The 23,523-nt window shown below is 46.4% G+C and overlaps 1 protein-coding gene across 1 annotated transcript in view; it reads left to right on the plus strand.

The window, feature by feature from the left end:
* The window catches only part of C9orf72 (C9orf72-SMCR8 complex subunit), a 467,428-nt gene that overhangs the window by 326,863 nt on the left and 117,042 nt on the right, over positions 1-23,523 (plus strand). Inside the window, exon 6 of the mRNA XM_069630918.1 lies at positions 16,862-16,978. Within this exon, the coding sequence (XP_069487019.1) occupies positions 16,862-16,978 (117 nt within the window). The remainder of the gene's footprint in view (positions 1-16,861; positions 16,979-23,523) is intronic.

The following is a 23,523-nucleotide window of genomic DNA, read 5'->3' on the forward strand; positions in this document are numbered from 1 at the left end:
TCCATTTAATGACCGTTTGTGATCTTACCCGTGAAGTTTGTGTCTGGGTTGTAAGCAGCAGGTAGAGGAGAGCTTGTGGTGCGAGCGCCCTCTTTTGTTTACTTTTGCTGGCCACTGTTGCTAAGCGACGCGATGTCACACATACGTGGTGACCTCACGTGCTGCATGCTCTGGGATCAGAGCGAACGGGATGAAGCAACCAGAAAATAGCAAGTATTAGCATGTGTTCGAACTTCATAAATATTGTGAATGGTCCTGTGCAAACAGATAGAAAGTATAGGCATCTGTCCAAACTCCATAAACAATATGAATGAGCCCACTGAAAGCGAACCCATGCTCTAACAGGGCTTCTCCGGTGCAAGAGAGCATGACAAGTATAATCCTAAAGTAAAAATAAAGCATATTAAACAAACATGGCCATAATGTGGCGGTATATTATAATAAGGGTAAGTATTATGTGTAGTATGTATAGCAAAGCAGCCAGAACTCCACACTAACTAGCTCTGGGTTAACACAGACATACAAAGCAAAATTAGCATGCTGGCGTTGGCATACAGAGATGCGGCTGCAATCAATTAAGTGCAAAACAAAATCAAGGCAACAGAATTCAATCTCTGAACTATATATAGCACATAAAGTTGCTCTCTTCATTCATGCCACCAGGGGCCATGGCATCAAGTCGCTCAATTCAAAAGGTCTCCCTTTCATCTAGCCTTACGGCCAGATTGTTGTGTGCGTCCTGCTTTGTGACTGTTTCTACTATTTGGAAACGGATCTGTGAGATGTTATGCTTCTTCTCCAACCAATGGCGTGCCACCGCTGAATTCACATTACTGTCCCTAATGCAGGATATGTGTTCCTTCCATCTAAGTTTTCTTTGTCGTTTGGTTTGTCCAACATAATAAATCCTGCATGGGCATTTAATAGTTTAGATAATGTTTGCAATGTCTTGTGAACTGGTTTCATTCTACTGCATTACTACTTACCTTCTTTTAGTTTTCTAAATTACTGTATGCATTCCTAAAAACCCAAGGGTGACTTTATATATGTTTGATAATTGAGTATTGTGTTATATTACATATCTGTTTGTTTCATTTTCTAGTGCGTGTGTTTGGGCCTATAATAAATTTAGAATGTGTGTACTTACCTGTCTAAATTGAATTTCTGTGTGCTAAACTGGGTGGATTAATTGCAGACCCCTGAACCCGCTCACTTTCTCCTGAAACTAAGCCTTGACTGCTCTCCGTGTTTATATTGATTGGGTTTGGCTAACGTCCGAGTTCCCCTGTTCACTACAACTAGGGTGGCCTCCTAAAATCTTTCCACCAGGCCAGATTCTACAAATCCATTTTAACAGCAGTGCATAATGTCTAGATTTCACTGGTGGTGGGTGTTGTGTTTATACTGCTGCATAATGCTTTGGAGGCACAATCGTGTAGGAACTCTGTTCGCCTGGTTTTAAAACTGCACAGTGCTCTGGGGTTAAAACACAACTATAGTGATTAGAAATCTGTCATACAGGAGGTATGCATTATGTGGATATACTAATGCTTAGGAGTCAATACACATTGTTATGATTCTTTTACTGGAAATGGCGTTTAACTATTCAATCAGCCTCATCTTGGCGATATAAAAATAACCCTTAGGACTAAAATCATTGGCTGTAGTTTGCTAGAATGCTAAATTGCCACTGATATAGGACCCTGTCTCCAACTGCTCCCAATACTATCACACACTAGAAATGAGCCCACATGCTAAAATCATTCACTGTGCCCCAAGTACAGGGACCAGCGGGGCAGCCTTTGACAATAGTCCAAACTGTCGGATTTCCTGGAGTTTACTACATCCTCCCATGTCCTCTGCAATAAAAATATTGATTACTCTTTATAGTTTACTCAGTAATCAGAAATTATTTTAGGCACTTATGTTATTAACACTTCTTTCATCAGCCTTGGCAAAATAAATGGGCAACGTTAGCCCTGTTGGGCTGCAAACTTGTGTTCGGAAAGTCTTAGGGTGTTTGTGCAGCATAGCCAACTGAGCGATCTCACTGATCGTACACAACAACCTCACACCAACACATTCATAGAGTTTGCGACTATGTTCAGATTCACACTTCGCAACCCATTTCGCTTCAACTTTTCTTTTTTCACTAACAATTTCCTTTGACCTGCAGTCCTCTTCACCCTCCCCCTTAAACCACATGCTTCACATTCCACAACCTCCACTCATTCTGATATCTTGCAGTATCTAAAGGTAGGTAGTTGTAGATGTAAGAGTAGCATTATAGATTTCTCCATGCACTTTTTGTACATATTCCTAAGGCTTTAGCCCGTTGGTGGCATGAAATATGAGCATATGAGGATAGTTCTGCTCCAAACAGCCGTAGGTGGTAATAATTTAGCTGCACACTCCCTGTAGCAGACCCTGTAAAAGTACATATGGCTGCAGCACAGTTTTGAAATCTCTGCTAATGGGATTAGCAAGATTTTGTATAGGCAGTAACAACAAACTTTGCCCCAAACTGAATATTTGTCAGAAATTAAAAAGCAAAAGTAGCACTACCCGAGTGCGAGTATCTTGTGGCCCACCGCGGAATACACAAAGAGGCATGAGACTCCTATTTGAGAATGTGCATGCTGTAGCAACCCCAACAACCATACGTCCTGCAAGGTGAGGGCAGGAGGCATCTCTGGGAAGAGAGACACACAACTCACAAAATGCCATACAATAGTCAAGCCCCATTCCTGTAACTCAAACATAACAATCAGCCAGGCCGATTTGTGCAATGCCGCTTTGTGTATTCCGCGGTGGGCCACAAGATACTCGCACTCGGGTAATGCTACTTTTGCTTTTTAATTTCTGACACATATTCAGTTTGGGGCTAAGTTTGTTGTTACTGCCTATTCGCAGTGAGTCCAGATTGGCTACGGTAATACCATGTGTGTCCAGAAGGCAAGGGCACATAGACAGCGCAGCGGGGACGTGCTTGTCGCGCCGAAGTTGCGCCAAAATTAAGTCTGTCTGGGCCTGTCCGTGTAACAAGCAGGTCCACCGGTCCTGGACAGTCAGTGAGCCTAACGTTGGAAGCCATACTGGATCTCTCTCCTCCAGGTACAGTTACCCTTACATTTTGTGAACATTTATTTTCTTAGTGCTAACAGTGCACCTGTCAGCAAATGCCTTCTTAATGCTTTATTAATTAACTCCCATTCAATGTTGACCCATGCTGCATGCATCTACGATTTCTTGGCTGAATACTTGCCTGATGTGGTCTGTATTACTGAGACATGGCTTGCAGACACCTCTACACCCATGCTTTCACAGGCCCTTCCTGATGAGAACAGCAATATCCACCTGGATTTGGGAGCACTCCACCCTGGTAGTAGCCATTATTTTTAAAATGGATCACCAATGTTCTATGGTATCTTTGCCTCACACCTTAAAGATGGAGTCTCTTTTAGTTCATTACACAGTATCTGCATCGCTTCCGTGGTACTTTTTAATTATATATCACCCTCCTGGTTCTAACTCAATGTTTTTTAATCCATTCTTGGACCTGGTAGTATCTCTTCAAATTAAGTTCACCAACCTAGTGATGCTCAGGGACTTTAACATCAGGTTTAACTCTCTGGGGGTCCCTAGTTTTAGCTCAGTTCTTTGACTCGTTGACCGACTTGGGCCTGTATCAGTTTGTGCGTCAGTAGACACACGTGCTGGGTGGTATTTTAGACCTCATCTTTGCATCAGAGTCTAGTATCTGCATCGCCCCAGTAAAACCGATTCTGTGTTCGGATCACTGTATTGTTTCTTTTTCTCTGCAGGCAGCAGCACCTGCCAAGCCCTCCTCTGTAGTTACCCTGAAGCGCATTTGGCACCCATTGGATCACAGCCTGATATTGTCTTTGATCAATGATAAATGTAGGAATGCTCCGATGGTTGACCTGGCCTCCCTTTCCCAGATATTATCTTTGGTGGCTGACCAGGTTGCCCCACTTAAACCGGCTAAGTGTCAGAGACGCCCCTCTGAGCCCTGGGTTGCAGAGGAGCTCAGAGTGTACACCTAGAACTTAGACAGGCAGACCACAAGTGGCGTAGCTCGTATAGTCCAGTCGAAAAGAGTGCGTTCCGGCAGCTTACCAGAAACGATCATCTGAATATTCGCATGGCCAAACGGAGCCTTTTCACCTGTAAAGTTGAGCAAGCCCTGAATCAGTCCAGAGAGCTTTTTTCGGTGGTGTGAGGGAATCTGAGGGCGTCCTAACTTCTTTCCCCAAAATATCCTCCACCCCTGGTGGCCAGGGAAAGGCTGTCGCTTTCGGATACTGACCCTGGGGGTGGATATGCAAGGGAGGATCACCTGGGAGGAAAAGACTTGGGGAGTGGGGGTGAGTCACCCTTGGGTGAGACACGATAGTCCACTTTTCCCTTTCATCAGGAATCAAATGTCCCCCAGGCTTTTATGGGATATTTCCAATCCCTTCTCTATTGTGTTAGAAAACCATCTCCCAATGCATACCACTCTGGTACCGGGATGAAGAAGAGGGATGCTGAGTACCAAGACCGTTGAGAATTCAATGTGAATGGCCTGCACCTGAAGCCAAAGGGGCGTTATAAATGGCCTGCGCAGTTGAGGCTAATGAGGAGATCGCCTGTGGAATACTTGCAGATGGAGAACCTTGAGTTGAAGACAGGGAGACGTGTGTCAGAAGGACTGAGGTGCTGCAGAGTCGTTGCAGCGGAAGCAGATTGTGGCGGGTGTTGTCGGAAGGTCTTTGGTGGCAGGGTCAGGCTGACCTCTTGGAGTCAAGAGGACTCCCTCTCCAGTAGCCCGAAATGTCTGAGACCCAGGAAGAGGGTCTTGCTGACCTGGGATCAGCAGCAGCCACGAAGAACCAACCGAACCGGAGAAGGGCACACAAGGACAGCATTCCTGCAGAGTCAAGTAAGGCTGCATGACTCTGGGATGCTGTGGTGCGAGCTGCGTTGTGAGTGGAGGACAGTGGAGGCAATGGGATTGCCGGTCCAAATGTAAAACACAGATGTTTGATGAAGACGATAATGTGAAGGTTGATGAACGGAAAAGTTTGTGAATACTGAACTGTAGTGGAATTGGGAAGGCTGCGAAAGGGCCAGAAAAGCATTACACTTTAAATTGAGTGAGGAGCACGTTAGCAGGGTGCACATTCCCAGCAGGAGAGTGAACTTAGAATTTGCAGTTACTTTGTTTTGTTTTGATATGAAAGAGCTGAAGTTTTGAATGCTGAACCAAAGGAAAGTAATAATGAGTGAATGCCCCAGGAGTGGAAAGCAGAGACAGGTGTTCCCTGATGCAAAGAAACAATGAATCTTGGAAACTAAAGAAAGCAAGCATTGGTACTGAATATAAAGAACTGTGAATTGTACAAGCTGAGAAAAAAAACAAGTATTGGCAAGAGCCAGAAAGAAAAGAGGAACTGCATACATTGAAAGTTGAAACTGTGGCAATACTATGAGAAGGTTTAATAATCCAACAAGTGAATAGTGGCAAAACAAGTGTTAACAAGAACTGCAAGAATATATGTCCAATACCGCTGTTGAGCTGAAGCAGTGGTGCTGTAACTGTGGAAAGGAAGCCAATTGGGTGTGTCTGTTGCATGGCCTGTAATGGGTGGGCTGTGTGGTCCGACAACTGCACCTAGTCCGAATGCACCCCACTAAAGAGAAGCCATTTCACTCATCTATACGTTAATGGTTGATTATCCAGAGAAGCTGGTACATTGTGAAATTCAAGAGTTGAACTTTATGATATTGATGAAAGAGCCAAAAAAGCTTGAAAGCTGTGAAGACTCCAGAGGAATTGTGGTGTTGTGAAAACAGTGAGAGACTTGAAAGCTTGGGGGAAGGGAGCCCCTTGTGATTGAAAGTGAACTATTTGAAATGCTGGGGAAGGGAGAGCCTCTTTACGACCAAGAGCTGGAAGAAGCGCTGAGCGTTTGTTTGAACACTTTGTCATTTGATGCTGACAACTCTACATATTATGAACAATTGGATTTACAGGGCAAGTGTAGGTTTTGGACACAGACAGACATTTATTTTGGACTTCCTGACACAGATTATCATTACTTTCAGTTAGGTAGGGAAATCCCACCTTAGCATAGTAGGGTAAGATCGGCCTTATCCCATCCCCTTTTGTGTTTTCTTTTTTATTTTAACTTATTTTTATTGGCATTTAAGAACATCTTTAAAGTCCCCACCCCACCCCAGCCCCCTCCTCCAAAACCTTGCCCCTGCATCCCCCTGCAGAAGCAATAGTCTTGTTAAATTGTACTACTCTGGAAGATTACAGGATACATTCTATTACATAATGTCCAATATTTCCAAATTGTGTGGGCACCTTTGATGTACATATTCTCCTCTGAGGAAGTACAGAACCATTGACCAATCTTGCTGAAATGTACTTATTTCCCCTTGTAAATTATACGTCATCCATTCCATTGCCATCAATAGCCACAATTTAAACAACCAGTCCCTTGTCGTTGGCGGCCTCAATTACCAACCATGCCGCTATAATCATTAACATTAAAACTTTACTATGCGCCCTAGAAGGCAGGCGGACCCCCGGAACGAATAAGCCACACATCCATTCCCTTGGAGTCAAAACTGCATCAAAAGCTATCATGGGGCCTCATTACGAGTTTGGAGATGGCCATGGAGCTATTAGCACCATGGCTGCCTCCAAACCGGGCTCCATTACCGGGTTCCTGCAATGGGGACTTACCGGGTCATTCCGACATAGGAGGACCCGCTAAATCCTCCTTGCAGGAACCATTCCCCATTCCCATTTGAGCCCCCATAGGGCTCAATGGGAATGGGAAGGGAGGTAACAACGGGCACATTACAAGTGTCCCGTTGTTACCTCCCTCTTCCCCTCGCGGGACCCGGAAAAGACGTCTGGTTTCACCAGTCGTCTGATCCGGGTCCCCCAAAGGGAACCTCGTAATCCGCCCTGACGGAATGAAGGGTGACGGTCCCGTACCGGCCCCTTTCATTCCGTCAGCGCAAGCCTCGTAATGAGGCACAATGTCTGTATGTATTGTATATTAAGAGGGCCTCATTACGAGAATGGAGGTAGCCATGGAGCTATTAGCTCCAAGGCTGCCTCTGTTCCGGGATCCATTACCGGGTTCCTGCAATGGGGACTTACCGGGTTACTCCGACATAGGAGGACCCGGTAATTCCTCCTTGCAGGATCCCATCCCCATTCCCATTTGAGCCCCCGTAGGGCTCAATGGGAATGGGGAGGGAGGTAATAACGGGCAGATTACATCTGGCCCGTTATTGCCTCCCTCTTCCCCTCGCGGTACCCGGAAATCACGCCTGGTAAAACCAGGCGTGCGATCCGGGTCCCACGATGGAAAGCTCGTAATCGGTGCTCCCGGAATGAAGGGGGCCGGTCCCGTACCGGCCCCCTTCATTACGGGAGCACCAGCCTTAAAATGAGGCCCATTGTCTTTATCTGGGTGGTGACCTACTCCCAAAATTCCCCAATTTCCGGGCACTCCCACCAGGTGTGTTTCCAATCCCTTCTCATGCTTCGTTCCCTACAACACTTCTCTGTACTTGCCGGGTATATTTTATGTAACTTCTACAGAGTATAGTGCCATTGAACCATGATTTTATACCAAGCTTCTCTGACCTGGATCGACCTAGTCAGTTTAGGGATATTTTCCCAAACATGTACCCAATGTTGCCTTGGTATAGCAATCCCCAGTGTCCTTTCCCATCTATGCATATATCCCCAAGTTTGATCCAGGTCCCATTTTATTAAAATCTAGTACGGCTTTGACACTAGCTGTTTGTTACCAGTGTGTGTAGTGATGAACTTTTCAAAAGCCGTAAGTTCTCTCCCTGCTACTGCCCTCCCCCCAGAGCTGGCTATCCAGTGTCGCAATTGGTAGTATTCCATTCTATCAGTTTCCGATAATCCCATGTCCTGTTTACATCCCATAAAAGTGCGAATGTCGGTTCTCTGCATCATATCCCACAACTTTGTACACCCCACCTTCCGCCATTGTCTAAACGCTCCCTGTATGGACCCTAGTTGGAATTGTGGGTTCCCAAATAGAGGAGTTAAGGGGGATTGACGCGTAGCTATGCATCCCTTTTCAATTAGGTGGTCCCATATATATCTCACACCACCATATATCGCTTTTCTACCTCCAACTCCCTCAGGGTCAGTCGCTTCTCCAAGCAACAAGTTGGTGGTAGATCTTTTTTCTGCTGGGGCCTCGCTCTGGAACAGCCTCCCTGCCTCTATGAAACTTGAGGAGAACCATCTATGGTTCCGGAAGCACCTCAAGACCTTCCTCCTTTCTCTCCTCCTCTCCCATGCTGATCTCCTGGCTGAAACTGAAACTGCACTGGTTACCTGGCTACCCTCTGATCTCAGGCCCAGGTCCCTTCCCCGCCAGTTGCACACCTGCACTGCCCCCCCCTGGCAACCCTTGCACTCAAGCACTGGTTCTGTATCCCTACAGCCCTCTACCAGCAGTTGACACCTGATGTCTGCACTTACCCTTGCACTTGCCACCAGGTGGCCGCACTTTTCATTGATTGTCTTATTTATTGTCTTTATTTATTTTAATGTTTATCCTATGTACTGCACTGCGCCCTCCCCTCTTCCACTGCACATGCGCAATCTCAATGCCACCTGTTCTAGTAAGATTGTTGTCTCTGTAATCCCTCTGTTCTGCCTCCCGCGCCTCGTTGCGCCTTGAAACACTTGTGTATAGGCGTGTTATGGGTGCCATATCATATCACTGCCAGTACCTGACTAATCCGTGTGTTCTGGGGTCTGTCTCGCCTATATAGCCAGAGGATTTCATCCAGGGGGCACCCCAATACCGCCCTATCCATCATAGCCCAAGGTTTCGAAAAGTCCCCCGTAAGCCATTTCCTCAGCACTCTCAGGTGTGCGGCCTCGTATTATTTTATGAAATTCAGGAGTCTCAACCCCCCATTGTCCCTAGAAGCCATTAAGGTGCGCATTGCTACCCTCTGAGTTTTATTATGCCATAAAAATCTCGAGACCGTTTTGTTCAATGTTGCGAAAAATGGACGCAGGATTGGTATTGGGAGAGCCTGGAAATAATAAAGCACCCTTGGGAGTATCACCATTTTTATGGTGACCACCCTACCCAAACATGAAATACAAAGTGGGGCCATTTCCCCAGATCTTCCTTCACTTGTTGGAGGAGTCTTGAGTAATTGTTTTCATACATCTGTGGGATCGCTTTAGCTATATTAACCCCTAAAGATCTTATACTTTTTTTGGCCAATGCAAACGGAGTGTATAGAGGCAAAGCCTCCCTCTGTGTTTGCAAAGTCCCAATGCCAACGGCTCCGACTTCCCCATATTCACATTGAGACTCACCACCATTTCAATTTCTGTCAATTCTGACACCAACGCCCGGTATTGATGTCTCAGGGTGCATCAAAGTCAGTCAAGGTGCATCAAAGTCAACAACATGTCATCCGTAAAGGCGGCTAATTTATGCCCCCCTCCCCCTGCTGGAAGGGGCTGCCACTTATTACTGCCTTCTGCCAGAGTTTGACCAGTAAGAGCTCAAAGTATATAGCATAAAGCTATGGTGACAATGGTCATTCCTGCCTTGTACCTCGTCCTATTTCTATTTTACCGGATATTTTCTTGTTAATCGACAAGCGCATCATGGAAGCCTTGTAATTTGTCTCTACCATCTGTATGAACTTGACCCCCATCCCCATACGCTCCATAGTAGTAAACAAAAAAAGCCTGGTGAAATGCCTTTTCAGCGTCTAACGACACCACTACCCGTGAGATCTGCCTTGTATTAAGCTTCTCTATCAAGTGAATGACTCTTTGCATTATCCCTTGTGTGTCTCCCCCTAATGAATCCAGGTTGGTCCGTATCCATTAAATTTGGAAGAGGCGGTGCCAATCTCGCCGTCAACACCCCCGTGTACACTTTCGCATCTATATTCATCAACGCAATAGGTCGATTACCCGTTTCCCGAATACCACCACTTTCGCCTGTCATAGTTGCTCTTACTCCCCCTTTAGCAGCAATTGGATTAAATAGCCCTACCAACCTTGGGGTCGACTTACTTGCATACTTTTTGTAAAATGCTGCCGGGAATCCATCCAGCCCAGGCGCTTTGTTCATGGGTAATGCCCTAATAGCTGCCTTCACTTTGTCCTCCCTTAAGTCCCCTTCAAGGTCATCTCTATCTATAAGCGTTATTTTCAGCATTGATATATCTGAAAAGTATTGCTCTACAGCCCGAGGAGCCGGCCACCCCGAGACATACAATGCTTCATACAATTCGGCAAATGCCTCTAAAATTGCCCTGAATCCATGGCGGTCGACCCATCTGGCTGTGTAATTTGCTGGACCATCCTAGCCACTTCTGATACCTTCAACTGCCGAGCCAGCAACTTATCTGCTTTGTTAGCACGTGTATAATACTTCTGCTTAGTTGCTAATAATGATCTCTCTGACCCTCGGGTACGCAATAGCTCCAATTGACTCCAGAGTTCCTTTAGCCGTTTTTGCAGTAACTTCGTTCGACGCTTAACTATAGCATATTGTGTATCCCTTAATTGGGACTCTAAGCCTCCTCCTGCTGAGCAATTAACGCAATGAGTTCCCCTCGCATCACTGCCTTAAAGGCATCCTAAATCCCCTCTGGCGAGACATCAATGCTAACATTAGCATGAAAGTACTTGTCTATCTTGTCCCCAATCACCTCTGCCACCCCTTCATCGTTCAGCAATTCCCCTGGGAATGCCCACAGCCCACCACGCTGCCTTTGATCCCTAATCAACACCAACAGTGGGGCATGATCCGACAGTGATATTGACCCAAGTTCGACTTCCTTCACCTCTCCCATCAGCCTAGTTGTTACCCACACGTAATCTATTCTTGACAGAGATTGATAAATATGCGAGAAACGCATGTAACCCTGCTCATCCCACCTCCTAGTCCACCATACATCTTGTAAGGTCAGGTTATTAAAACTTTCCTTCAATGCCCGTGATGGGAGTGGTGATCCCCTCCCCACCCCCGCACTCCTTTCTTTCTTGGGATCCCATGTCGTTAAAATCTCCTGAGAGCAGAATCTCACCCACTGAAAGGCACTCAAATTCCACTGTCACCTCCCGAAATAAGCTATCCTGTCCTGAATTAGGTGCATACACAGTTGCCATGGTAACTTGTTCATGCTCCAATTGCACTATTGCGAAGAGATGCCTGCCCTCCATGTCTGCCTGGACCCTCACAACCTTAGCCCTAAGCGTATCTCTGAACCCCATCAAGACCCCTGAGGTCTTCCCTACTGCATTGGATTGAAAAATCTGAGAAAATTGCTGCCATCTAATAACAGATTTGTCAGCCTCCTTTATATGTGTTTTTTGTAGCATGATAACCTCCGCCCCTCCCTTCTCATTAATGCTCCCACTTATTTACGCTTCACTGGGGAGTTTAACCCCGTGACATTAAGCGATAAGACTTTAAAAATAAGACCTATTGAAAGGATCTATAGCCTCCTTTGTTATTCCCAAATCTCCAGATATTTCCACCTTCAATCGGTTTATGCCCATTTGTCCCATCCCCACCTCCCCCAAATAAACCCCTCTCCCCCCCTAACAACAAACCATCTCAGGCCCAGACCATAGATCCTATGATAACCTCGGGGAACACCCCCAAAGCCTTGGTCCATGAGAATACCTGAGGTAACCCCCATCAGGAAGTATCCTAACACCTCCCACAGATTCCATAATAGTACACGCCAGCACTCTGCACCAGGTTAAATAACCAATATCAACCACCTCTTATTCCTGTGCCTCCCTCCCTCCCATTGGCTGTACCCCCTTCCTTCTGCGAGAATCTATCCACGTCCTTGCTCTGCTCCTCCCCTCTGATCTCCTCCCACAAGCCTTTCAATCTTGCCCCTCTACCACCCAACCTTCCCTGCACCATGGACCAGTCCCATTGTCTCTTTCGTCGCTGGGAGGGAGGGCCTTGGTCGTCTTTCCTTGACCATCCTCTTCCTCCAAATTCAACAATGTTAGGCCTTCTGCACACATTGTGATGCGATGTTGCACTCCTTCCAGGCTGAACAACAGTTTAAATAGAAAGGTCCACTTATATGGGATATGCTATGCAATGAGAGCCCCCGTCACTTGGCCCAAGGCTCTACGCTTTTGTAGTGTTACCAAAGCCAGATCCTGGAACAGCTGAACATGTACCCCATTCCCTGTAAAATTCTCTGCAATTCTTGCTCCTCGCAGAATGTTCTCTTTCATACCATATCAAGTAAAGGTAACCAGTGCATCTCTAGGTCTTGCTCCCACTCCCACTCCCTTCTCCTGCACCCCACTCTATGTACTCGATCAATCCCAACCTCTTCTGGCTGCACATACTGAAGCATTGTTGAATCGTGCTTTTCAAGTCTGTGTCTAGAATTGTTTCACTTAAGCGTTTCATGCGAATATTGGACCGACGCGACATGTTCTCCAGGTCTTCTGCTTGCAGTTAGATTGTGGCAGACCCTAGCCAGTTGATCCAACAGGTCACTTTTCTGACGTACCTCCTCTGATGTCTCCACCAGACCCTGTTCAGTCACATCCATTCTTTCTCCTAGTGTCTTCACTTGACCCTTGACTTTGGTCAGAGAGGTTCTCATTTCGTCTTGCAACGATGCAAACTGATCTTGAAATGTGTTCCCTCCATATCATTGAGGCATTCCTTGAGATGATCTTTACTAAGAGTCATCTCTACAGACTCTTGGGCGTCACCAGTCTTCTCCTCTGTGTCTCCTTCCTTTGCTTCTAATTTGCCCTGTCACGCTGCCTCCAACAGCGCTCCAATTGTCCTTCTTGAGCCCCTGGGAGGGTTCCATGTGATAATATCACCGCAAAAATATCACCATACAAAAATGTCGCCATATTTTTGCGGCGATGTCACCCCATGGAACCTGCGGGGGACACCCCCGCATCCCCCATATATTTTTAAAGGGAGCGGGGGACACCCCCGGAACCCCCCCCCCACCCATCTACCCCATAAATTATCCCCACCAAAAATATTGCCTATGGCCGTTCCCGACGACCATATGTACGGCGATATTTTTGGTGGCGATAATATTACCTGATACCCTTGGGAGTTGCCTCCTTCTGGCCTGAGGGTCCATCCCTTTCGATCCTGGCATCCAAGTGTCTCCTTACCAGCAATATATATGGCACTACCACTCGTTTTGGGGGATCACAACTGTGCAAATTGCAAATGTCAGGCCTCACTCTTTCCCCTCTGCTTCTCATATGCACATGCCACTAAAATAGTGTTTACTTCTTTCCCTCTGTGTACACTTTCCAACTTCCACTTTGCCACAGCTGATCTGTTGTTTCCCCCTTTATTCTACCTCCAAGCACACCAGTGACATTCCTCTGGGTGCTGCCTTCTTGGGGTGCCTTGGCGTTCAGTTGCACGCTTGCCTCCTTGGTCCCCACTCCCTTACTTCCTCACACGCCTGCCGCCAAACCTGCTGCCCACTCCGCACCTTTTCTTCCTTCCAACTCAAAAGCCTCCACTCTAATGTCCTCCTTCACCCTCTGTAGCTCACTTAAATAGCTCCCTCTGGGAACACACGATCCACCCCAGGGGTCCATTATGTCCTTATTAGGCAGCCTTTCCTGCACAGAGATATTCCTCCTGCTTCAATCACTCCCCCTCACTGAGCACTCTATTCCTCTGCTCCGGCTCCTTTACTCTGGCCAGGGTATTCCTTCTGCGCTGCCTTCCTCACCTCTGTTTTCCGCATCCCTTCACATTGGACACTGCAGCGCTGCAGCGGTCATCTCCCCAAGCCGGCTCCTCAGTTAACAGCCTTCTGTGCCTCCGCTTCTACGAGGGCCGCTCCTCTTCGAGGGTGCGGGGGTGGTCCAGCCTGGGTCACCGCTTCATTCTACCTCTTCTGGGTGCTTCACTGCCCGGCCCGCATCTGTATCACGGATGCCCGGCCTGCTTCTTTTTCCTCTGTAGCGGAGCTGAGGACAACACGCCCTCATTCAACGGCAGTCAATTTATAACCCAGACTTTCCTCAGTTGTCTGTGTCTACGTCCTGATGCCTTTACAGTGGTTAAGTTGTTTTCTTCTACCACACGTTTTTCTCCTAAAGTCCCAGCCACTCAATCTCTGTGACTCACTCTCTGTCTTCTTTGTCACTAAAATTGCTGACATAAGGAATATTATCTAGCTTAGTGGTACACAAATCTATCCCCTGTGCAAACTGTGGATACCATCACTCAGTCCCAGTTCCCTGAATTTTCTGCAGAGGGGGTTATAGGGGCAGTCAGCCATCTTAAGACTGCTGCTCCCTCTGACCCGATTCTGCTGACCACCCTTAAGGCCATTCTGCCTGATATGATTCTGAGGGCCACTGAAGCAGTTAACCTTGCCTGTCGGGTAGGCTCTTTCCCTACAGAGCCCAAACGTGCTATTTTAATTCCTCTTCTAAAAAAAAACCTCACTGGATGCTTCAGTTCTGGTTAATGTTCACCCTATCTCTCCATCATGTATTATGAAGATCTTGTAATCCCTAGTCTACCCTCCACTGTCTTCTTTTCTTGAAACTTCGGTTTCTTTGACTCCTTTCAGTCTGGTTTCCGGCTGGGGGGGGAACAGAGAGGGTCCTGGTGTCCGTAGTGGGCAACCTGGCCATGCTGATGGACAGAGGTGGGGTGGGTACCCTAATATTCTTAGATCTATCTGCGTCATTCAACACTGTCGACCACCCTATCCTGTTGGCCCGCCTGGTCTCGGCAGGCCTTTCTGGCCCCGTTTTGCCCTAGTTCACCTCTTTTTTGGCTGATAGGAGCCAACTGCTCTCCCTTCCCCCTTTTCTTTCCTTACCCCAAGCACTTTCCCCTGGTGTTCTCAGGGCTTTGCCCAATCCCCCATGTTATTCAACATGTATGTCCAGTCGCTAATTCACCTCACCCGCTTCCGCGGCTTCCGTTGTTACTCATATGCCGGCGACACACATATTTTGGTTCGACTAGATCTTGACCAGGCTGAGGTGTCGTTGCAGCTGCATGAGTGCTGTGCCGCCGTGGGCGAGTGGGTGGATGTGAACTGGCTTGAGCTCAATGGGGACAAGACAGAGGTCCTGGTGGTGGGCTCTCCTCCTAATCCTGCGCTATCGTCACCCTCTTTTTGACCTTCTACACTGGGTGATCTTCCATTTCCTGTGACGACAGTGAAGAATGTGGAGGTGGTTCTTTCCTCCTATCTTTCAAAGGCCCCTCAAGTCAGTGCGGTCTGCAAAACGGGTCACTTTCTTATTAAAGTGCTCCTTAAAGTTCTTCCATTTCTTCCCAATCATCTGAGACCTCTGGTGGTTGCTGCCTCCTACTCGTATCAACTATTGAACATGTTATTTCTGGCTCAGCCGTCTGCCTTGAAACACTGTTTGCAACTGTTACAAAATGTTGCTCCCCGAGTGGCTACCAATTCCCCTTACAGTGCCCATATTAGCCCGGTGCCCCATTCAATCCATTGGCTTCCTGTGAGTCAGAGGATAACATCAACATCCTTGTGTCTGATTCACCAGGTGCTCTATGGCCTGAGGGATGATTACTTGCAAGAGAAATTCCCTCCCTATGTTCCGGGACGGGCTCTTTGCTCTGGTAGTGCCCACCTGTTTGCCACTCCAAAAATCCGATTATCTACAAGTGGAGGTCATGCATTCACCTACGCCGCTGGCAAACTGTGGATTGGTTTCTGCCGGCGCTCGGTTACATCGAGAAGCATCTCCAATTGAGGCGACCCTTAAAAACCCTGTTATTTTAGACACCAGGTCGGTTAGCCCAGCAGTGAAATCCTCGCGCCAAGATGTTGTCGGGTGAATGCGCGCGTTGCAAATGTGGCTAACATAACAAAATACATCTGGAGTTTTCGTGGGGCATCTGCATCATCCAAGACAGTCTTGAAACTTCTTCCTTTAGCTTACTAAGTGACGGCCATCAGGGAAGCCGACAGATTCCTGTGGTATGGGCTTGCAGTGGACAGGCAAATAGCCTAAGGACACATGAAGACCTTCTAGAAGTCTGTACCAAATAGTAGGCGACTCTAAAGGGATGAGCTGAAACTAAAAGACCAGGAAGGTACTTAAATTGCCCTGTGCAATTATTGCAATTCACTGTACCAAGACATGTTTACCTCTGCTCTATGATCTGCATTTATTCCAACGCTAAAGCAAGGCTGCAGTGCTTGGGCCACTTGACAGTTTAACTGTGTGGATTATCCATCTGTCAAATGCATGTCACATAAATGTGCCGTTCAAATAGCCAGCCACATAAATGCAATGTTGCCAATAAAATTGTTTCACTTGCTGAAAAACGCCTGGCTAGAACCACCATCTCAATGCTCCTTATCCCACCTGGAACGCTCTTCAATCACACATCAAAGCACAACGGACCTACCAAAAAACAGAAACAAGTTAAAAATTCGCCTTTTTTGGGTCTACAATTCTCTTGGGACCATATGCTCAAGTAATAGACTGTAATGACAAATTGCATGTGTTGATGCCATAGTGACTGTGTACTCATGCAGGCTGTCTCTGAAAATAGTTTAATGGCGTAGCTGTTCGGATGGTTGTCATAGTTTTAACCATCAGTTAATGTTGCCTATACTAAACATTGTAATTGTTACATTTGGTGCACTTCTAAATAAAATTTAAAATAACTAGATGAGAAGCTATTGAATACAGCGATTCGCATGCATTTCGTGAGAGGCTGATATTTGAACTTTTTTATTGTGTGCTCAATTTTCTTATTTACAGATGGTCAAGACTTTGTGCCTGTTTCTTACCCCTTCAGAACGAAAGTGTTCCAGGCTCTGTAGGAGTGAATCTTCCTTTAAATACGAGTCTGGGCTTTTTGTGCAAGGTCTCCTGAAGGTAAAGAACATTTTAAAAGCCTAAACTGGCTATATGCAAATAATTATAAAAAGCACAGTTCATTCTTCTAGTAACTGATTTTGAATGTGTAGCCCTGAATGCCTCTTTATTTCTCAGTTCTACAAGTTGGCCATCCCTATGTTTTCCGCATTGATGTTTAGTTGCATGCATCCCATGTTTCTTCCTCAGATGGATCTTTAAAAGCATTGCTATTTCACTGAGCGATTAATAGGTTACCCAGAATCAGCACTGGTGTGGAGTTCTGGAAAGCCAACTTAGTGGACCTGCAGGGTTTTTTTTCTACACTTGGTCTAACCAAACCCTCACTTAGTAACCAAGCTGAGCAGCAAGGAAATCCAGGGTTTGGTGGCAGGTACAGTTATCAATAAAGATTGGCAAGGGTTAGAATGTCCACACCTGTTTTGTTAATAACATTTGCATTAAAGGGAAACAGCCTACAGACCAAGCAAAAAACAAATGGGCACACATACTAACAGTTTGGTAACACAAAATGAACTACACACCACTTTAATGTAACACAGTTTATTCGGCATATTCACTGTAACGGCTCCTAAAGTGGGGCAGGTATTGTAACAGGCCTTCTATCTTTATAAAGCACTTACAACACTTGCTTAAGAAGTCCAGCGCTATCCTTTCATGATTTCAGGTGTGTCATAGGTAGTTAGACCTAATTGCACAGGTTTAGGTAAGGTAATCCGAATGCACAACTATGGTGGACGGGCTCGGCCAGCAAACACCATAGACTCAAAGTGGTTCGAAAAAAGGTTTTGAAAATCAAAGCCTTTAGTGTCAGCAAAATTCCTGTTATGAATTAAGTATTAGAAAGTAGAGGTTCATGTAAAGAAAGAAGCAGACTACCAGTCCTAGCTGACAAAGGGGACCTCAAAGAAGACTCCTATGCTCAGCCTCCATGACCTACGGCAAGACAAGTATAGCTGCATGTGGACTTCGCACCCTAGTGCTTTTCTTTGGGGATGGGGGTGGTTTATTGCTCGCCAAGAGTGCACGGACAGTCATTTATCACCAGTGCAGTTGCAGAGCCAATACTTTGAACGCAGGTAGACGACACAATGACTTACAACCACACGCTCACTTAGAGAGTAAGTAGCACTTATACGGCTATTTATTCATAATTAGACATACATAAGCAGTAAGTGATAACACAGGAATAAATCACAGATAAATCACAGAAAAGATAGTAGGTTAGCAGGAATACATCACCATGGGCGTAACTGAATCCCTCATCTTGCCAGAAGCGGCTGGAAGACCCTGGTAACAGCCAGGCCGAGAGCACAACAGCCCACAGGTATGTCGGAACAAGGCGTTCCCCCTCCGACTGAGGTCTTTGTGCTTATCCCGTCTGACCGTTGAGGGGTTCCGCATATATGCACTCCTCAAAAAGGGGTGGCAATTTCTCAAACCTTCTGACAATACCGCTTGCGCATTGATGAGTGACCGTTGGTTGCCAGCTGGGTCAACCGACAGTAACCTCAAGGAGCAAAGCGCTTCCCTCTTCTAAAAAAAAACGCCTTGGAAAACATTTCTATAACTCATCTCGAAACCTTGGCGCGGGCATAGCAAACCACCACAAACCCTGTATCAGGTACCAGCCGGCACCTGCGGATCTTAGCTTTCCCAGCGCCGTGTCCTTGGCTGAGAAGGCCTGCATTCCAGGCCCAACAGCGAATAACGTTGAAAACATGTTTTTTCGCAAAGCAAGTGCAGCTTTCCACTGAGGCATGGATAAATATCCATTATGGTTCTGAGTGCCCCCAGCATGCACTGCGCACTAGCGCCATGTTTTAGCTCGAGCATCACAATCCACCCTTGGATATTTACTTTCCATAGCCAGTGGCAGAGGAGCCTGTCTTTGAAACCGACAAAATGTTAAAAGTAGATTAGGAATGCATTGAATACAACAACAACAAGCTACTATGATAGCTAATATAATACAAATGCAAGCAAAAGTGTAACGCAGTGTACCCCCAATATCCCACCAATTCCCAGTAGGATCTTGGGACATTTGAGAAATGAGATCCCTCAAACCTCGAATATGACTTTCAATGGATCGTGAATGGTCACTTAGATTGAAACAACACATACCTTCCACTGCGTTACAACCTAAATTATGCTTCAGCAATAGATAATCAACGGCAGCCCTGTTTTGCAAAGTTGCTTTTCTAATAACTTTGCTATCAAGGAGTAATTCTTCTAACGCTTGAGAAGTATGATTGAGTCCTTTTAATACTAGACATGCTAATTTGATCAAAGATTTGTAACCCCCAGCAGCTAAACCCCAAACTCCCACTTATGAAAGGGTTAACGCTAGAACATCAGCCTCTGATAGCAAATGCACATGTGAATCACAATCGGGGGATAGACCCACAGACTCGAAAGTTGACCTTTTGCTTCGAGATATTGCTGACTGTAAAAGGAACATCATTAGTCCTAATCGAGTTAAGGCACATGGACCTCCGGAAATGTTAGCTGGAATGTAAGTGTATGTGACGTTGCCACACGAAAAGAGCCATCCTGTTGGAAGTTTCACATGTTTCAGATGACTGGCAGCTATCACTGTATGATTGCAAGACAAAGTATTATTCACACTGGTACATGTGCTTGGAACTCGTGAACACAATCGTTTCTCGAACACAGTTTGATTTTTTCTGTTTGGTTAAATTAAGCTGTTGGCATTTGCCAATTTCTTTTGCATTGCAGGTCATAAGGTAACACACATCGCCTTGAGTTACATTGTAGGTTATAATACGTGTCAAGTTTCTCCATTTGCAATCGGTTTCCCGGCAAAACCTGCAGTACTCATAGACGGAAAAAGATTGCCTGATATCGGAATCTTGAACCAAAGAATCATTGTGCATGATGCCAAAAATGTGCTTTAGAATCGGAACTGGCGTTCGCACTGCTATTAAGCACGTAGTCAGTAAAGCTTCAGCATTGGGCACGTCAGTGAGGCAAAAGTGCGTAATGTTGAGCACCTGTTGTGCCAGGTATGTCCACATAGTCTCCGTTTGGGTGATCATTGGAGAATATTTTCGCCGTCCTCAAGGCGCCTCTTGCATAGCTGGCATCAATGTTGTTTTCACTTGCACCTGACGTGTTTGCCGCATTCCGCAAATCCATGTCTTCGGTCTGGCTGACTTTTCGGCATCGGCATAGGGCTGCTTTTGGACATCATTACTCATCATCATCGGTTTCCCATGGATCGCTGGCACAGATGTGACATTTTTCATTGGTAGCAGCATGCCGTTTGACTCTCCCGAACGGAGTCCATTTAGTCCCACAATTACACCAGCCAGACAGAGGATCTACAAGGCAAACCCAGAAAAAGAGATATCAGTGTTGAAGATCACTCTCTTAGGTAACATTTGTCTGCGGGCACATACTGGCATTTCTTTCTACCGGGCTCCATCACTAAGACTACTTGGTCTTTGCCTGATGCAATAACATCTGCGGGCACCGGTGGGCTACTTGGCCTTTCAACCCACACCTTTGCACCCGGTACCATACTGTCTGAAGAGCAAAAATCACGATCCCCACGGGTAGTTAACACTGTGGGAGGCTCCCCCTTTTTAATCATGGATAACTTAACAGGAATGATAATTAGTTGGGCCACCCGATCGCCCTTGTGGATCAGTAACAATTGGTCCCCACTATTCATCAAGATGACTTTGATCTCGCCTTGGTAATCGGCATCAATGACCCCTCCCAACACTTGAACTTCCTTCAATGCTAGGCCAGATGTAGGGGCAATCCATCCCATATGCTCTGGAGGAATGTGTACCCCAATCCCTGTTTCAATTACAACAATCCCTCTTGGCTCTAATCTGATTTCCTCATGGGAATGCAAGTCTACGCCTGCTGACTCTGGAGTCGCCCGATAGGGAGCTAAAGAACCTGGGGTGATTTCCCAGTACAATAGGGTTTCTATGACTGAGTTGGGTTAAATCTGTAAAGCAGGAGTCATTAGCCGCATCAAAGGAGTTTCATGATCATTCACAGGCCTATTGTTTAGCACTTGCACCGCATCAAACACACAATCACGGCAGCCTGCCAAACTGCCATCTCCAGATTTGCGCAGCTGTTCTTTCAACAAACCATTCATCCGTTCAATTAATCCTGAAGCTGCAGGGTAATAAGGCACGTGGTAGAGCCATTCAATACTTTTCTCCTGACAGTACTCCTGAATCAATTTGCCTTTGAAGTGTGACCCATTGTCACTTTGAATCTGCAAAGGCACCCCGTAATGCAATATGATCTGATCTAACAACTTAATGGTGTTCAGTTGTGTGGAACGCATGCACGGCAAAACCATCATGTATCCCGAGTATGTATCCACAATAGTGCATGCATACTGACAACCTTTACTGATTGGCAGGGGACCGATATAATCAATCTGCCAAATTTGACCTGGTAACTTTCCTCTTCGCAACGTACCCCGGACAATCTGAGGGATAGGCCTGTGCTGTTGGTGTTGGCACACTGGACATTGCAAAATGATTGTTTCACTACCTTTAAAGGAATACTGATTCCTCGAGCTTGTGCCCACCTGATAGTAGCCTTTTCTCCAAGGTGCCCACATTTCTGGTGAGCCGACTTGGCCAAACCCTCCAAATCGTCTTCCTGAGCCTCCGCATCCACAGATGAAATCTTGGTGTGTTCATCTGCAACAGAATTAAAACAACGTTCTAATGAGTCTGTAACACAATGCGCATCCACATGATACACAGTGACTTCACTTTGTGATACATTTCCGCAATATCTTGCCACAGTTCTTTTCCCCACAACTCTTTTGAATGAATCTTCCACCCATTCTTTTTCCAGGTTGGCAGCCACACCGCCAACCCATTCGCCACTGACCATGAGTCCATGTACAAATGACATCGACCAGGGGTCTCTTGTTTCAATGCTTGGTAAACTGCGTGAAGCTCTGCAAACTGGCTGCTCTTCCCTTTCCCTGACGTTGTCAAAATCTTTTTTGTCTTGGGATTGTACGACACCGCTTTCCAGTATCACTCGGTTCCCACATATCGGGCCGAGCCATCTGTGAACCAGGCATGCTCTGTCTGCTCCACGGTCAAATCGCCATAAGGTACTCCCCATTTCACGGGAGACTGGTATGTTGGCTACTTGCTCATGTAATTTTGCGACTCCACCCTTCCCTGATTTGGCTCTGTCTTGAATGTGCCATTTCCATTTAATTATGCTGGCTTCTTGAGCATGTTCTATTCTATGGGCCTCATTACACGGCAGGTGGTAAGGGTTTACCAGTACCGGTAAACCCTTACCGCCTTACTACGAGGTCCCTTTGCGTGTCCTCCCTTAACGGCTGGTTTTTCCAGGCGTTAAGGACGGGACCCGCAAAGGGACCTTGGTGCTAATTACGGTACCGCAATTTGCGGTACTGTAATTAGCTCCTTCCCCATTCCCATTATGCCCTATGGGGGCAAAAATGGGAATGGGGAAGTGCCTTGGTGAATGGGGAATTACCGCCCCCGCTCACCTTGGAGTAGGGCGGTAATTCCGCCATCCACCAAGGCGGACACGGTAAAATACCAGCGGCAACCATGGCGCTAATAGCGCCATGTTTACCGCCTACCGTGTAATGAGGCCCTATGTGTTTTAGGAGAGCTCAGCACCCATTGCATAATCAGTATTTCTGGCCTCATCAATACATCATGGCCCACCGTCATTTGCTTGGTATCAACAAGGGCCCAGTAATATGCCAGCAACTGCTTCTTGAACGGAATGTATGAGTTACCAGCATCGTGCAACGTACGACTTCAGAACCCCAATGGCACACGTTTCCTGTCTTGTTTCTGCCACACACTCCAGTTAGCATAATTGTCTTGTACAGACACATTCAATTCCACTTCGTCGCCCTTCAATGGCCATAGATCAAGCACCTGCTGCACGGTGTCTTTCGCCAAATCAAATGCTTTCTGCTGCTCTCCCCCCCCCCCCACTGAAACTTATATTTTTTTCGTGTCACTAGTATCTACCCTAAATGGGGAATGTGCTGCCTCCAAAACCCAAACAGCCCTATGAACTGTTGAGCTTGCTTTTTGTTCATTGGAGTGGTGAACTCAAGTATTTTCTGTCAGGCCTTCGGCACCATTTCTCAATGCCCATTATGCCACTGAATCCCTAGGAATATCACTGTTTCAGCTGGGCCTTGAATTTTGTTCGGGTTAATCTCCCACCCTTCCTTCTTCAATCCTTCCATAATGACTTCTAACTGGTTCTGCACACTGCGCTCATCCTTGCCCTGAATCAAGATATCATCAATGTAGTGAGAGATTTGTATGTCAGGTTTACACGGTATCTTGTCTAAGTGCGCTGCCACCAGCCGGTGATAGTCGGGCTATGTATGTACCCCATAGGTAACCTTGTAAAGGTATACTGACGCCCGCTCCAAGAAAATGCAAACTGCTCTTGGCACTCTTCAGCAATTGGCACAGAGAAAAATGCATTGGCTAAATCTACCACTGCATACCAAGTCCCTTCAA

The sequence above is a fragment of the Ambystoma mexicanum genome, chromosome 6q (assembly GCF_040938575.1).
Source record: "Ambystoma mexicanum isolate Mex_15411 chromosome 6q, UKY_AmexF1_1, whole genome shotgun sequence".
NCBI lineage: Eukaryota > Metazoa > Chordata > Amphibia > Caudata > Ambystomatidae > Ambystoma > Ambystoma mexicanum.